This window comes from Salmo salar, chromosome ssa06, assembly GCF_905237065.1.
Source record: "Salmo salar chromosome ssa06, Ssal_v3.1, whole genome shotgun sequence".
Taxonomy (NCBI): Eukaryota; Metazoa; Chordata; class Actinopteri; order Salmoniformes; family Salmonidae; genus Salmo; species Salmo salar.
Window position 1 is genome coordinate 22,887,841 of NC_059447.1, and position 18,180 is coordinate 22,906,020.

The 18,180-nt window shown below is 46.5% G+C and overlaps 1 protein-coding gene across 1 annotated transcript in view; it reads left to right on the forward strand.

Moving 5' to 3' along the window:
- The window catches only part of LOC106606651 (delphilin), a 49,920-nt gene that overhangs the window by 19,372 nt on the left and 12,368 nt on the right, over nt 1-18,180 (forward strand). The window contains 9 exon segments of the mRNA XM_045721282.1: nt 6,138-6,413; nt 8,314-8,399; nt 8,707-8,776; nt 9,558-9,866; nt 10,621-10,772; nt 10,957-11,100; nt 11,357-11,460; nt 11,928-12,075; nt 12,941-13,272. Of these exon segments, the coding sequence (XP_045577238.1) occupies nt 6,138-6,413; nt 8,314-8,399; nt 8,707-8,776; nt 9,558-9,866; nt 10,621-10,772; nt 10,957-11,100; nt 11,357-11,460; nt 11,928-12,075; nt 12,941-13,272 (1,621 nt within the window).

Consider the following 18,180-nt stretch of genomic DNA (forward strand, 5'->3'; position numbering starts at 1 on the left):
CCAACTATTACCGACGAGCAGCATTGTAGAAACTAAATACATTACAAGGAACGTCTTGATTAGTGTTATGTTAGCTAGCTAGCTACAAAGTTGCTTTGTATCATGACAAGGTGTAGTACTGAAACTATCGAGGTTGCCTAGCCAGCTACACGTTCAAAGTCAACAACGCAGCCACTGCCAGCTAGCCTACTACACCAGCCAGCAGTACTGTATCATTTTAGTCAATAAGATTTTTGCAACGTAAGCTTAACTTTCTGAACATTCGAGACGTGTAGTCCACTTGTCATTCCAATCTCCTTTGCATTAGCGTAGCCTCTTCTGTAGCTTATCTACTATGTGTCTGTCTATCCCTGTTCTCTCCCCTCTGCACAGGCCATACAAACGCTCCACACCGCGTGGCCGCTGCCACTCTAACCTGGTGGTCCCAGTGCGCACGACCCACGTGGAGTTCCAGGTCTCCGGCAGCCTCTGGAACTGCCGGTCTGCGGCCAACAAGGCTGAGTTCATCTCAGCCTATGCTATCCTCCAGTCCCTAGACTTCCTGGCGCTGACGGAAACATGGATTACCACAGATAACACTGCTACTCCTACTGCTCTCTCCTCGTCTGACTACGTGTTCTCGCATACCCCTAGAGCATCGAGCCAGCGGGGTGGTGGCACTGGAATCCTCATCTCTCCCAAGTGGACATTCTCTCTTTCTCCCCTGACCCATCTGTCTATCTGCTCATTTGAATTCCATGCTGTCACAGTTACCAGCCCTTTCAAGCTTAACATCCTTATCATTTATCGCCCTCCAGGTTCCCTTGGAGAGTTCATCAATGAGCTTGACGCCTTGATAAGTTCCTTTCCTGAGGATGGCTCACCTCTCACAGTTCTGGGTGACTTTAACCTCCCCACGTCTACCTTTGACTCATTCCTCTCTGCCTCCTTCTTTCCACTCCTCTCCTCTTTCGACCTCACCCTCTCACCTTCCCCCCCTACTCACAAGGCAGGCAATACGCTTGACCTCATCTTTACTAGATGCTGTTCTTCCACTAATCTCATTGCAACTCCCCTCCAAGTCTCCGACCACTACCTTGTATCCTTTTCCCTCTCGCTCTCATCCAACACTTCTCACTCTGCCCCTACTCGGATGGTATTGCGCCGTCCCAACCTTCGCTCTCTCTCTCCCGTTACTCTCTCCTCTTCCATCCTATCATCTCTTCCCTCTGCTCAAACCTTCTCCAACCTATCTCCTGAATCTGCCTCCTCAACCCTCCTCTCCTCCCTCTCTGCATCCTTTGATTTCCTCTGTCCCCTATCCTCCAGGCCGGCTCGGTCCTCCCCTCCTGCTCCGTGGCTCGACAACTCACTGCGAGCTCACAGAACAGGGCTCCGGGCAGCCGAGCGGAAATGGAGGAAAACTCGCCTCCCTGCGGACCTGGCATCCTTTCACTCCCTCCTCTCTACATTTTCCTCTTCTGTCTCTGCTGCTAAAGCCACTTTCTACCACTCTAAACTCCAAGCATCTTCCTCTAACCCTAGGAAGCTCTTTGCTACCTTCTCCTCCCTGCTGAATCCTCCTCCCCCCTCCTCCCTCTCTGCGGATGACTTCGTCAACCATTTTGAAAAGAAGGTTGACGACATCCGATCCTCGTTTGCTAAGTCAAACAACACCGCTGGTCCTGCTCACACTGCCCTACCCTGTGCTTTGACCTCTTTCTCCCCTCTCTCTCCAGATGAAATCTCGCGTCTTGTGACGGCCGGCCGCCCAACAACCTGCCCACTTGACCCTATCCCCTCCTCTCTTCTCCAGACCATTTCCGGAGACCTTCTCCCTACCTCACCTCGCTCATCAACTCATCCTTGACCGCTGGCTACGTCCCTTCCGTCTTCAAGAGAGCGAGAGTTGCACCCCTTCTGAAAAAAACCTACACTCGATCCCTCCGATGTCAACAACTACAGACCAGTATCCCTTCTCTCCTTTCTCTCCAAAACTCTTGAACGTGCCGTCCTTGGCCAGCTCTCTTGCTATCTCTCTCAGAATGACCTTCTTGATCCTAATCAGTCAGGTTTCAAGACTGGGCATTCAACTGAGACTGCTCTTCTCTGTGTCACGGAGGCTCTCCGCACTGCTAAAGCTAACTCTCTCTCCTCTGCTCTCATCCCTCTAGACCTATCTGCTGCCTTTGATACCGTGAACCATCAGATCCTCCTCTCCACCCTCTCCGAGCTGGGCATCTCCGGCGCGGCCCACGCTTGGATTGCATCCTACCTGACAGGTCGCTCCTACCAGGTGGCGTGGCGAGAATCTGTCTCCGCACCACGTGCTCTCACCACTGGTGTCCCCCAGGGCTCTGTTCTAGGCCCACTCCTATTCTCGCTATACACCAAGTCACTTGGCTCTGTCATATCTTCACATGTTCTCTCATATCATTGCTATGCAGATGACACACAATTCATCTTCTCCTTTCCCCCTTCTGACAACCAGGTGGCGAATCGCATCTCTGCATGTCTGGCAGACATATCAGTGTGGATGACGGATCACCACCTCAAGCTGAACCTCGGCAAGACGGAGCTGCTCTTCCTCCCGGGGAAGGACTGCCCGTTCCATGATCTCGCCATCACGGTTGACAACTCCCTTGTGTCCTCCTCCCAGAGTGCTAAGAGCCTCGGCGTGACCCTGGACAACACCCTGTCGTTCTCCACTAACATCAAGGCGGTGACCCGATCCTGTAGGTTCATGCTCTACAACATTCGCAGAGTACGACCCTGCCTCACACAAGAAGCGGCGCAGGTCCTAATCCAGGCACTTGTCATCTCCCGTCTGGATTACTGCAACTCGTTGTTGGCTGGGCTCCCTGCCTGTGCCATTAAACCCCTACAACTCATCCAGAACGCCGCAGCCCGTCTGGTGTTCAACCTTCCCAAGTTCTCTCCACGTCACCCCGCTCCTCCGCTCTCTCCACTGGCTTCCAGTCGAAGCTCGCATCCGCTACAAGACCATGGTGCTTGCCTACGGAGCTGTGAGGGGAACGGCACCTCCGTACCTTCAGGCTCTGATCAGGCCCTACACCCAAACAAGGGCACTGCGCTCATCCACCTCTGGCCTGCTCGCCTCCCTACCTCTGAGGAAGCACAGTTCCCGCTCAGCCCAGTCAAAACTGTTCGCTGCTCTGGCACCCCAATGGTGGAACAAGCTCCCTCACGACGCCAGGACAGCGGAGTCAATCACCACCTTCCGGAGACACCTGAAACCCCACCTCTTTAAGGAATACCTGGGATAGGATAAAGTAATCCTTCTAACCACCCCTTAAAAGATTTAGATGCACTATTGTAAGTGGTTGTTCCACTGGATATTATAAGGTGAATGCACCAATTTGTAAGTCACTCTGGATAGGTGTATGTAAGGTGTATGTAAACTTCTGACTTCAACTGTATATATATTTTTAAAATCCTGTTTCTTATTTTCCATAATTAGCTATTAATATTTGTAGTAATGTAGGCAATTTATGCAAAGGATTTTACCTCTCACCATTCTCGCCATTACCAAAATGACATTATTGCAAGCAATTATTATATTAGCAAACAATTATTGTGAATCATCCTATATTGTCCCTAACATCTTTTACTCCTTCGCAACAGCTGTGGGATACGCACATACACCCACATACTCATACACACTCAACCCTTTCCCCCACAACAACCATAGACTCAGATTCTCAACAGTTGCACCATCTCAGAGCCCAACTCAAGAAAGGTCTTGATTTACGAATGCATATACAGTTGCAACTGTATGAGAATGCCTGCAAGACTGCAAAAAAATAAATACAATTGGGAAGAAATTGAGAGATTTTATTAACCTTTGTCACGTCCTATATGATGGAGGTCAAATGTACACCTTTTCCCTGAAACACCCACAACACGGTCCCCCGTATTGACCATATTCCCAAGCATCTCCATGCAGTCTTTGATTTTGTGCCACCAGGGCCACAATAATATACCCCCTCTCTGAATGTCCGAGTGTGACCCCCTCACCATGGGTTACTGCAGCTAGTGTTGCCAGCACTGCCACTGCCTGGGTGGGGGCACCCCACCGGAATCCCCCCCGGCTAGGTACAAGGTCGTCAAGTGTTCAGCCTCTTTTCATATTTCAGTTCTCCTGCTGCAGTGCCAGGTTGTCTGGCTGGGAAGCATGTAATTATAGTGTATGTATTGTCTATCTGACTATTATAATCCACTAGTCTAATGGTGTGATACAGTAGGTGCCAACTTCTCCTTCTATAATTGACCTGCTCTAATGCTTATCAGACAGTGTCAACTCATTGTCTCAGCAATCAAGAAAACTGAATACAAGCTATTCGAAATACATGGGAAAGGGGGATGGGATACCTAGTCACTTGTACAACTGAATGCGTTCAACTGAATTGTGTCTTCCGCATTTAACCCAACCCTTCTAAATCAGAAAGGTGTGGGGGGCTGCCTTAATCGACATCCACATCTTCGGTGCCCGGGGAACAGTGGGTTAACTGCCTTGCTCAGGGGCAGAACGACAGATTTTTACCTTGTTAGCTCAGGGATTCGATCCAGCAACCTTTCGGTTACTGGCCCGACGCTCTAACCACTATGGCAGCTGATTCTTTAAGGATAGTGTGTAGGTGATCAAGGCATATCCCAAAATGTCTATTCCAGTGCAAAAGATAGTGTATGCTGCTCCTGTGCTTTATTCCTGCACCCACATTGGCAATGTTTGGACTACAACAGTTTTCCTCTTCTAAAACAAACTCACATAGGTTTACAAGGACTGGTCGTACTACATCTTTGCGTCTTCATTACTGTGTTCGAAGACCATCTACTGTATAATTAGCATATTATGTAAACTGTATTGTAACTTGGAAACAAAGACAAATCTTTCCTCTGCTTGGTTGAATCACTCTATTCTCAACAGTGGGATGTGTGCTATAGAGGGAACTTTATACAGTTGTGTTTGAAGTTTGACAGCTGTGTAGTTTTTCCTCTGCGAATGTATTGTAGCTCAATTTGATAGAAACAATTCAATACTTACGAAAGAGAGAGAGAGACAGAGAGAGGGGAAGAGAAAGTGTGTGTGTGTGCGTGCGTGCGTGCGTGCGTGCGTGCGTGCGTGCGTGCATGCATGCATGCGTGTGAGAGAGGGAGGAAGAGAGAGAGCAGGGATGGAGTGGGAAATAGCAATATAGAGAGAAGGAGAGAGGGGGAGTTTTCTCTCTAGTGGTGGTATACAGAGGGATTGTGTCTGCTCTCATTCCCGTACAGTAGCTGTGTGCTGCTGTCACTTCTTCAGGGCGCTCACACCTGGAGCTGCTAGTGAGAGAGACTCAGGGAAGCGTCTACACTATCCTCATCTCCACCAACAGACAATCACTCAGTAGAGCTACTGTTGACCTACCTCCTCTCTTCCCCTATCTGCTGTCTCACCTCGCTCAACTCTCTCCCAGGGGATTCTATGGATAGAGAGTTGCTGCTGCTGATGATTTCACATCAGTTATATGGATACCAAGCTGCGTACAGAACTCATCTCATCTGATAGCCTAACTGTTTCTGTCTCCTTTATGCTGATTGGACTAAATGTGTTTGTAAAGAACGTTATATGGGATTTATAAGCTTTTCACCATCAACTGAGACGCCTTTTCTCAACCTGGATGCTATCTGTGTTCTATCAAGGCTTGCTGTACTGGATGGTGTTTACTGGCTTTTGGAGGATTTGGATTGAAACCCTCTGTGTCTGTCTCTTGAGTCTGTGTTCACCACCCTGTTATAGTCTGTTGTGTTCTCCAAGGAGCACCTACTGAACCACCACAGGGTTCCTGGTTGGTAGCCTGTGGTGCCCCAAATATCTAGCTTTAGAGTGGACTGGACCCTAGGGGGAGGAGCCACTGACAGCTAACAGGATTCCAAAGAAAAGAAAGGACCGCTCCTTCTCTCTCTCTCTCTCTCTCTCTCTCTCTCTCTCTCTTCGCTCTCTCTCTCTCTTTCTCTCTCCTTCGATCTCTCTCTCTCTCTCCTCTGAAACAGTGCTGGTTTTTCTAAGTCTCTAGCAGCCTCGCTGTCTCTGACTGTGGGTCTGACCATTGCCTATAACAGAATAGTGTTTCATGTTATTATTCCATGTTTGCCAGAATCTTCATCCCCAAAAAGCACCGGGAGCGCTTCGATGACGTTGTGTCCCAGAGCCTGATGGGCCGGCTCAAAGGGCGGAGCTTCAGCGACCCCAGCCGCAACCGCCTGCGCCGAAGCCGCAGCGAGGACCACCCGGAGCGCCTGCTGGTGTCCACCCGGGCCAGCTCTGTCCCCCGAACGCATGCCGAGGAGGGCGTGATGCCCCCCATCCGTGGCCTCAGGAAGACCACCTCACTCACCGCAGGGCACGCTGGAAACGCTGCAGCCCTTCGCAGGTAAGAGTCTTTAACCTGATTCACACTTCAGATCCGTACCGAACCATATTGCATGGTTCCAGAAACGATGGTGGATGCGTAACCAGGCCAGTGCAGTAACAGCTCGCCTTGGCTTGGTGTTGTCCTTTAGTGTGAATTAGGCTCTAATTGACCAGTCGGCCAATGATAGTACAGAGTTTTAGTTGACCACCCTAGCCTTAGCCAATGATAGTACAGAGTTTTAGTTGACCACCCTAGCCTTAGCCAATGATAGTACAGAGTCTTAGTTGACTATGATGATAAGCCTTCGCTGGCTGATGATTGATATGTTGGATCAGGTATTATAGAAGGAATCAGTTAGTCATCTGTAGAAGTGGCCCAGACAGAGTCTCTGTGTTATAATGTTGCAGCCTATGTACTGGTACTGTACATTGATTCAATGTGTTTGAAGAAATACATCACATAAATGATATTCTATTGGCATGTCTTTTCTAGCCATTAATGGAACTGCCCTGCTTCAGATAATTCTCCTCTCCAGTCCAGTCAATTACTTAATTAGCTAACATTTACAGCTAAATGTATCACTTTTGACAGGGATTACTATACTAGCATGGGCTGTGTGTAGGAGTGTGTTCAAATAGACACATCATTGTCTATTCGAAGCCTTGTTTTGACTGTACCTGCCCTTACAGAAAAAAAACCATTATTTCATGAGTAGATTTGTGTTATCACATGTTGCTTTACATGTTCTCACATGTCATCACATGAAAACGTGTTTTTGGAACACTTCACGTGTTCACGTGAAATTGATGTGCTTTTTCCCGTAAGGGTGCATACCTGAAAGTTCAAGGTAGTGTCACTCTTTTAAGAATAGAAAGTGCCTTGATGCTGGCTTCCTGCTCTAACACTGAATATTAATGCTCTAGAGTAGACTATAAATACTTAGAGAGAGAAACAAACAGACTAAATAAATAAATCATCCAAATAATTCCACGGAAGTGCAAAGAGGAAGTAAGGAATGCCCATCTTTTTCTGTGGGCCTAACTTCTCCAAACAAGTAATGAAGCAACATTATCCCTCGGGGATGGAGTGTCTATGTTTAAGTGAATGCAGGGTGGGCTGTTCACCCTGGCTGTGGCGTAAAGTAACTAGTGTACAAGACTCTGAATGTGTACCAAATGGTACCCTATTCCCTATATAGTGGACTACTTTTGATTATAGCCATATGGACCCTGGTCAAAAGTAGTGCAATAAATAGGGAATATGCTGCCATTTGGGACATAGTCTCTGAAAGTGTTCCTCGTATATGAATCCAATCACTGAAGTGATATATGTATTTCAGTACAGCAGGTAGAGTAGTTGTAACCTCATTATTACTTTCCAACTGCATGTTTTTATTTGTTTACACCTGAAATGGAGAGTGTTTACTGCAGACCCTCCATAGACTCTAATAGGTTTTAAATGAGACAATTCAACGTCGTTTTTAGATGACGTACTAATCCCAAGTATTACCCAGAGGAGTTTCTATGGTAACAAGCCATATATTGAGGCAGGGTGGGGGTGCAGGTTGGGGGACACAATGACACATAGCTACAGCTGTCCTTTTTCAATCACTTTCACATGTTCTGTTTCCATGTCATTTCACCAGTCTCTTCCCTAAAGCGTGAGCCACCTTATCAAGGGTTAGGGTTAGTGAACCACTTTACCAAGGGTTAGGGTTAGTGAACCACTTTACCAAGGGTTAGGGTTAGTGAACCACTTTACCAAGGGTTAGGGTTAGTGAACCACTTTACCAAGGGTTAGGGTTAGTGAACCACTTTACCAAGGGTTAGGGTTAGTGAACCACTTTACCAAGGGTTAGGGAACCACTTTACCAAGGCCATATCCATTCATGTGTGTTGTGTTTCTATCTGTACTGCAGGACGGTGAGAGTCTGCAAAGGGAACCTAAGTTTTGGATTCACCCTCAGGGGCCATGCACCTGTCTGGATCGACTCAGTCATCCCGGGTAGGTTGCTTAGACACATGGATACATACACACACAACACATCATGTGGGCAAGTGTCAAATGCACAGACTGGTGCCAATCAAGGCATATTTTTTGTCAACCCGTATGTCATGTTGCTGTGGAGACATTGTGTTGCCACAGGGTTCACACCAGCTATGAGCTGAGGCTTTCTGGTCCATCTGTGAGCACAGACTCTGGAGTCTATATTATGTATCTCTCTCTTGCTCTCTCTTTCTCTCTCTCTCTCTCTCTCTCTCTCTCTCTCTCTCTCTCTCTCTCTCTCTCTCTCTCTCTCTACTCTCTCCAGGGAGTCCAGCAGATAAGGCGGGGCTCAAACCTGGAGACCGCATCCTGTTCCTCAATGGACTTGACATGCGGTTAGACAGCATTCTAAATTAGGCTTAATGGTTTTATATAGAAACATATGATTTACTGGTTCATATACGTTTGTTTGTATGTTGTCAAGCCAACCTCCCCTTGTTGTATTTAATTCAGACTAGTGCTCTGTTTTGACCTCATGTAGCTAACTGTATGCTTTGTGTGGATTTGGATTTTGAAACCAGTGTTCATATCTCACACTGTTGTAGAGATGGATTAATACAACTTGTTTGTTTTTTAAATAGATGAATGGAAAAACATTACCTGACAGCTGTGTTGTATTGAATTCATTTGTTAATTACTTAGAGTGTGGATAAACAGCGGAGTAGTTTCCTCTGCAGTGGTAGTTTGTGGTAGGGATCAGAGCCTTAGATACTGTAGTATAGAGACTTCAATATAAGGTTTTGGTTCTGGGCTTTTTAGTTGTTTCCATTAGAATGTGGTGTCCATGCCACTCTATAGGGATGTATAGTACACTCTTAGAAAAAATAGTTCCAAAAAGGTTATTTGGCTGTCCCCATAGGAGAACCCCCTTTTTGGTTCTATGTAGAACTCTTTTGGGTTCAATATAGAACCCTCTGTTTAAAGAGTTCTACATGGAACTCAAAAGGGTTCTACCTGGAACCAAAACGGGTTCTTCAAATGGTTCTCCTAAGGGGACAGCCGAAGAACCATTTTAGGTTCTAGATAGCATCTTTTTTTCTAAGAGCGTAGTGGTGAGCATGGTCGAGAGTCTGTAGTATATTGACACTATCTCTGTATCTCTATATGTGTCTGAAGGAGTTGTTCCCATGAGAAGGTCGTCTCCATGCTACAGGGCAGCGGTGCCATGCCCACCCTGGTCGTAGAGGAAGGCCCCCCCACCTTCACGCTAGCCGAGCCAGAGCAGCCAGGAGGGCCAGGTAGGGCGTCCCCGGGTGGAGGCGTGCCCCGCTCCCCAGTGCTCAACTCCCTGCAGTGGGTGGCTGAGATCCTGCCTCCCTCTATCAGGGTCCAGGGGCGCACCTTCGGACAGCAGCTGGAGCACCTGCTCACCATCCAGGAGAGATACACCATCTGCAAGGCCCTGGAGAGCTTCTTCCAGCATCGGTGAGGGGGAGGGAGGGAGGGATAGGAAGGGAGGTGGAGGGGGGAGTGAGGGAAGGATAGGAAGGGAAGGTAGAGGGGGAGGGAGGGAAGGATAGGAAGGGAGGTAGAGGGGGAGGTTGGGAAGGATAGGAAGGGAGGTAGAGGGGTAGGGAGGGAAGGATAGGAAGGGAAGTTGAGGGGGAGGGAGGGAAGGATAGGAAGGGAGGTAAAGGGGGAGGGTGGGAAGGATAGGAAGGGAGGCAGAGGGTCGAGGGAGGGAAGGATAGGAAGGGAAGTTATGGGGGAGGGAGGGAAGGATAGGACGGGAGGCAGAGGGTCGAGGGTCGAGGGAGGGAAGGATAGGAAGGGAAGTTATGGGGGAGGGAGGGAAGGATAGGAAGGGAGGCAGAGGGTCGAGGGAGGGAAGGATAGGGAAGGGAAGTTATGGGGGAGGGAGGGAAGGATAGGAAGGGAGGCAGAGGGTCGAGGGTGGGAAGTGAGGTAGAGGGGGAGGGAGAGTGTGAGAAAGTGAGAGAAATCAGAGAAAGAAACTAAATATGTTGAGAGAATGAAAGAGAGATTGAGTGTGAATGAAGAGATAATCTACTGGTTTGAGAGAACATGGTACAGAAACCTCAGCCCTACAATTACACTGTCTAAAGTAAGTTACCATCATTTTTTCTTTATGCAAAGTTCTGTAAGGCCACTGTATTAGCGTGACCAATGATTAGACAGCCAGTGTACCCTAACCCCGCCCCCTCCTCCGTGGCGACAGGAATGTTGACACTCTGATTGTGGACGTGTTCCCGGTGTTGGACACGCCAGCCAAGCAGGTGATCTGGCGGTTTGTCTACCAGCTTCTGACCTACGAAGAGCAGGAGCACTGCCAGAGCAAGATATCACGTTTCCTCGGTTACAAGGCTGCAGGTGGGTTGTGGGAAGTGTGGTTGTGTGTGTGCTTATGTGAGTAAATGTGATATCTACGTGTACATTTGTGATTTTGGTGGGTGTATGTGTAGATGTGAAAGACAACGTAAATTTGTGATTGTGCCAGTGTGTGTGTGTGAGTGTGTGTGTGTACACTGACATACACACACTGTGTGTATTCTAGCGCCAGCCCCCCCACCTGAGCCAGAGCCCGCCCCCGAGCCCCATCGCCGTAGCAGCTCCATGAGAGTGACAGGAACCGCCTACAGGGCCAGCATGCGTGGGCGGAGCTCTGACGACCTCATCATCGGCACTCACCTGGGGATGGGTACTTGCGTTTGTCTTTGTCCTTCATCATCATCTTCATCACCAGTAGAAGTAGCACCATCATTACTATCAGTGGAAATATCATCGTCATCATCATTATTATCACCATCGTCATCAGTATTGTCAGAAGTAGCATTCAAATAAATATTTCTGACACTAGGTGAAGCTTTTGCTTAAACCTACCCAGTCAAGTGAATGGGTATAAAAATACATCTTTTTTGGAATGCCTGAAACCTAATGCAGTATGTTTCCTGTAGGGATCCGTACTGATCCAGTGGAGATGGGGATGAGGCTGGCTCCAGGAGAGAGACAGTCAGGAGACGGGACGTCCCTCCCAGAGACCCCCAACAACCTCACCAACGTGGGTACCCAAGTGAGACTGAGAGAAGTGGTCCTGTGTGGCTCAGTCGGTAGAGCATGGCGCTTGCAACGCCAAGCGTCGTGGGTTCGATTCCCGCTGGGGCCACCCATATGTAAAAGTAGTGGCCCCAGCCGACTTACTGTAAGTCGCTTTGGACAAAAGCGTCTGCTAAATGGGATATATTAGAATAAGGATGACTAAAACAGTGGTCACTATTCCAGGTCTGCAGCTTTTTCCTCTAGTCCAGCACTAAAAAACACACTGGCTTCAATTACTCAAGGACCCAGTGAGTGGCTCATTAATTCAAGCAGGTGTGTCACTGTTAGGCTGAAACCAAAGCCTGTACACTCATTGGCTCTTGGGAACTAGGACTAGTGACCACTGATCTAGGTTGTTTCCTCCTTAGGGGCTTATCTTCTGTCTTCTATCTGAGTCGTTATGAAAGGGCATTTCTTCTCTCTGTCTAGCTGTCTGCGGTGTATGCTGAGCTGGAGAACGTGTACTCAGGGAAGAGGTCCAAGTCTCTGAAGGCTCGAGCTCCTCCTCCGGCGGACAGTCTGGTAGAGCTGGAGGTCCTCGAACACGCAGGTTCTCCATCCATGCACGCTAACACAGGTAGCTACTCCAACCGGTAACACTTTACTTGAAGTGTTGTTAATCATGACGCATCCAGGAAAATTTTGTTAAAATTACATCATTAGGGTCTCCCGAGTGGCGCAGTGGTCTAAGGCACAGCATCGCAGTGCTAGCTGTGCAACTAGAGATTCTGGGTTCGAGTCCAGGCTCTGTCGCAGCTGCCCACGACCGGGAGACCCATGGGGCGCTGCACAATTGGCCCAGCGTCGTCCGGGTTAGGGGAAGTCCTTGTCACCATCGCGCACTAGCGACTTCTGTGGCGGGTCGGCACAGTGCACGCTGACACGGTCGCCAGTTGTACCTCTGACACATTGGTGCGGCTGGCTTCCGGGTTAAGTGGGCATTGTGTCAAGAAGCAGTGCGGCTTGGTTGGGCTGTGTTTTGGAGGATGCGTGGCTCTCGACCTTCGCCTCTTGGATACCACGAAATTGGGGAGAAAAAGGGGTAAAAAAAGTATTACATCATTACAAACAGGTTGAAATCTGGTTAAAATAACATCAATACAAACAGGTTGAAATCTGGTTACAATAACGTCATTACAAACAAGTTGAAATCTGGTTAAAATAACATCATTACAAACAGGTTGAAATCTGAATTGCAGTCTTCTAGTTTGAGTTGAGTCCACCTATCTCTCTGTTAGTCAGTGGAGTGTGAATATGTTCACAAGCACAGGTAGCTACTGGGTATGAAAACATACAACCAAATAGTTAGAACAGCAGAAATGAATAGACCTTGTATTGTGCATTAGCGTGATCTACAACCCTTGGTCAATAGAATAGTTGATCAATGTAATGGTAGATGTTCTTCTCTACAGGAGCAGTGATGTCATTGTTCCTCTCCACAGGTAGCCATAAGGGCCCCCCACCACCTCCCTCCGCCTGGCAGGAGCCCCTCCCTAGCCCCCCTGCCCCGGTCCAGTTCTACCCCCCTGGTCTCACCTCCCAGACCAGTGCCGAGTCCAACCCCTACATCAGCCTGGACAGCCCCCCTCCCTCGCCCCCCGACTACCCCGCCAGCCCACCCTCCCACGCCCGTCTCAATAAGAGGCGCTACACGTTCTCTCATCCACCACGCTCCTCTGATACAGACCGGTTCCTGGACGCACTGAGCGAACAGCTGGGTCAGAGGGTCGCCATTGTAGACGACTTCCTGTCACCCGAAAACGACTATGAGGAGGTAGAGTCATATAGATGCACATCTGTATAGAGCATTATATGGTTGATTATGATATGTTTGACAAAGACTGTAAGCTGCTTGTCTTGCATGACTTTAGTGATTGTTAATATATATATATATATATATATATATATATATATATATATATATATATATCAGTTGAAATCAGAAGTTTACATACACTTATGTTGGAGTCATTAAAACTGGTTTTTCAACCACTCCACAAATTTCTTGTTAATAAACTATAGTTTTGGCAAGTCGGCTAGGACATGTACTTTGTGGATGACACAAGTAATTTTTCCAACAATTTTTTACAGACAGATTATTTCACTTATAATTCACTGTATCACAATTCCAGTGAGTCAGAAGTTTACATACACTAAGTTGACTGTGCCTTTAAACAGCTGGGAAAATTCCAGAAAATGATGTCATGGCTTTAGAAGCTTCTGATAGGCTAATTGACATCATTTGAGTCAATTGGAGGTGTACATGTGGATGTATTTCAAGGCCTACCTTCAAACTCATTGCCTATTTGCTTGACATCATGGGAAAATCAAAAGAAATCAGCCAAGACCTCAGAAAAAAAATTGTAAACCTCCGTAAGTCTGGTTCATCCTTGGGAGCAATTTCCAAACGCCTGAAGGTACCACGTTCATCTGTACAATCAATAGTACACAAGTAGAAACACCATGGGACAACGCAGCCGTCATACCGCTCTGGAAGGAGACGCGTTCTGTATCCTAGAGATGAACGTACTTTGGTGCAAAAAGTGCAAATCAATCCCAGAACAACAGCAAAGGACCTTGTGAAGATGCTGGAGGAAACAGGTACAAAAGTATCTATATCCACAATAAAACGAGTACTATATCGACATAACGTGAAAGTCCGCTCAGCAAGGAAGAAGCCACTGCTCCAAAACAGCCATATAAAAGCCAGACTACGGTTTGCAACTGCACATGGGGACAAAGATCGTACTTTTTGGATAAACGTTGTCTGGTCTGATGAAACAAAAATAGAACTGTTTGGCCATAATGACCATCGTTATGTTTGGAGGAAGAGGGGGGGAGGATTGCAAGCCGAAGAACACCATCCCAACCGTGAAGCACGGGGGTGGCTGCATCATGTTGTGGGGGTGCTTTGCTGCAGGAGGGACTGGTGCACTTCACAAAATAGATGGCATCGAGTGGATGGAAAATGTTGTGGATACATTGAAGCAACATCTCAAGACATCAGTCAGGAAATTAAAGCCTGGTCGCAAATTGGTCTTCCAAATGGACAATGACCCAAAGCATACTTCCAAAGTTGTTGCAAAATGGCTAAAGGACAACAAGGTCAAGGGATTGGAGTGGCCATCACAAAGCCCTGACATTAATCCCATAGAAGATTTGTGGGCAGAACTGAAAAAAACATGTGTGAGCAAGGAGGCCTACAAACCTGACTCAGTTACACCAGCTCTGTCAGGAGGAATTGGCCAAAATTCACCCAACTTATTGTGGGAAGCTTGTGGAAGGCTACCTGAAATGTTTGACCCAAGTTAAACAATTTAAAGGCAATGCTACCAAATAATAATTGAGTGTATGTAAACTTCTGACCCACTGGGAATGTGATGAAATAAATCATTCTTTCTACTATTATTCTAACATTTCACATTCTTAAAATAAAGTGGTGATCCTAACTGACCTAAGACAGGGAATTTGTACTAGGATTAAATGTCAGGAATTGTGAAAAACTGAGTTTAAATGTATTTTGCTAAACTGTACGTAAACTTCTGACTTCAACTGTATATATACATGTGTGTGTATATATATTAAAAAGAAAAAACATGTTTTAAGTGAGGAGTAGGCATTGGTCTGAAGCCGAAAAAGAAAGGAAATTCACAAGCACAACAATGCTCTACCAAGGTTTTTCAGCACACAGCTTCAACCTACTACAGTAACTATGTTGGTCTATTGTACTTTAAAGAATGTGTATGCAGGTTTCTTAGGATTCAAACCTTCTCAAACGTTCAAATTCATACTCTTAGAGGAGGTGTTCCCACAATAATGTGATTTGGGGCGGCAGGTAGCCTAGTGGTTAGAGCATTGGACTAGTAACCGAAAGGTTGCAAGATCAAATCCCCGAGCATAATCAATGGAGTTTTGTCAGAATTTGTGGGGTTTTGTTTGTCCACCCGCCTCTTGAGGATTGACCACAAGTTCTCAATGGGATTAAGGTCTGGGGAGTTTCCTGGTCATGGACCCAAAAGATCGATGTTTTGTTCCCCGAGCCACTTAGTTATCACTTTTGGTTTATGGCAAGGTGCTCCATCATGCTGGAAAAAAGCATTGTTTGTCACCAAATTGTTCCTGGATGGTTGGGAGAAGTTGCTACCGGAGGATGTGTTGGTACCATTCTTTATTCATGGCTGTGTTCTTAGGCAAAATTGAGAGTGAGCCCACTCCCTTGGCTGTGAAGCAACCCCACACATGAATGGTCTCAGGATGCTTTACTGTTGGCATGACACAGGACTGATGGTAGCGCTCACCTTGTCTTCTCCGGACAAGCTTTTTTCCGGATGCCCCAAACAATCGGAAAGGGGATTCATCAGAGAAAATGACTTTACCCCAGTCCTCAGCAGTCCAATCCCTGTACCTTTTGCAGAATATCAGTCTGTCCCTGATGTTTTTCCTGGAGAGAAGTGGCTTCTTTGCTGCCCTTCTTGACACCAGGCCATCCTCCAAAAGTCTTCGCCTCACTGTGCGTGCAGATACACTCACACCTGCCTGCTGCCATTCCTGAGCAAGCTCTGTACTGGTGGTGCCCCGATCCCGCAGCTGAATCAACTTTAGAAGATGGTCCTGGCGCTTGCTGGACTTTCTTGGGCGCCCTGAAGCCTTCTTCACAACAATTTAACCACTCTCCTTGAAGTTCTTGATGATCCGATAAATGGTTGATTTAGGTGCAATCTTACTGGCAGCAATATTCTTGCCTGTGAAGCCCTTTTTGTGCAAAGCAATGATGACGGCACATGTTTCCTTGCAGGTAACCATGGTTGACAGAGGAAGAACAATGATTCCAAGCACCACCCTCCTTTTGAAGCTTCCAGTCTGTTATTTGAACTCAATCAGCATGACAGAGTGATCTCCAGTCTTGTCCTCATCAACACTCACACTTGTGTTAACGAGAGAATCACTGACATGATGTCAGCTGGTCCTTTTGTGGCAGGGCTGAAATGCAGTGGAAATGTTTTTGGGGGATTCAGTTAATTTGCATTGCAAAGAGGGACTTCTCAATTAATTGCAATTCATCTGATCACTCTTCATAACATTCTGGAGTATATGCAAATTGCCATCATACAAACTGAGGCAGCAGACTTTGTGAAAATGTATATTTGTGTCACTCTCAAAACTTTTGGCCACGACTGTACATGTATATATACTGAGTATACAAAACATTAAGAACACATGCTCTTTCAATTTCATAGACTGACCAGGTGAATCCAGGTGAAAGCTATCATCCCTAATGGGGTTGTTCCTAATGTCTGGTATACTCAGTGTGTGTATATACAGTACCAGTCAAAAGTATGGACATGTCTTCTCATTCAAGGGTTTTTCTTTATTTTTTACTATTTTCTACATTGTAGAATAGTGAAGACATCACAACTATGAAATAACACATATGGAATCATGTAGTAACAAAAAAAGTGTTAAACAAATCAAAATATATTTTAAATTTGAGATTCTTCAAAGTAGTCACCCTTTGCCTTGATGACAGCTTTGCACACTCTTGGCATTCTCTCAACCAGATACACCTGGAATGCTTTTCCAACAGTCTTGAAGGAGTTCCCACACACACTATCGGTCCAACATTTTTGAACACCTACTCATTCAAGGGTTTTTCTTTATTTTTACTATTTTCTACATTGTAGAATAATACTGAAGACAACAAAACGATGAAATAACACATATGGAATCATGTAGTAACCAAAAAAACACAACAGACTTGAAGGAGTTCCCACATATGCTGAGCACTTGTTGGCTACTTTTCCTTCACTCTGCGGTCCGACTCATCCCAAACCATCTCAATTTGATTGAGGTTGGGTGATTGTGGAGTCCAGGTCATCTGATGCAGCACTCCATCACTCTCCTTCTTGGTAAAATAGCCCTTACTCAGCCTGGAGGTGTGTTGGCTCATTGTTCTGTTGAAAAACAAATGATAGTCCCAGTAAGCCCAAACCAGATCGGATGGTGTATCGCTGCAGAATGCTGTGGTAGGCATGCTGGTTAAGTGTGCCTTAAAGTTCTTGACATTTTCCGTATTGACTGACCATGTCTGAAAGTAATGATGGACTGTCATTTGTCTTTGCTTATTTGAGCTGTTCTTGCCATAATGTGGACTTGGTATTTTACCAAATAGGGATATCTTCTGTATACCCCCCTCCCCCCACCTTGTCATAACACAACTGATTGATTCAAACACATTATGAAGGAAAGAAATTCCACAAATTTACTTTTAAGAAGGTCATCTGATGCAGCACTCCATCACTCTCCTTCTTGGTCAAATAGCCCTTACACAGCCTGGAGGTGTGTTGGGTCACTATCAAATGATAGTCCGAGTAAGCGCAAACCAGATGGGATGGCTTATCGCTGCAGAATACTGTGGTAGCCATGCTGGTCAAGTGTTCCTTGAATTCTAAATAAATCACTGACAGTGTCACCAGCAAAGCACCATCACACCTCCTCCTCCATGCTTCATGGTGGGAACCACACATGCGGAGATCATCCATTTACCTACTCTGCGTCTCACAAAGACACGGCAGTTAGAACCAAAAATCTCAAATTTGGACTCATCAGACCAAAGGACAGATTTTCACCGGTCCAATGTCCATTGCTCGTGTTTCAAAGTTCTTGCAATTTTCTGGATTGACTG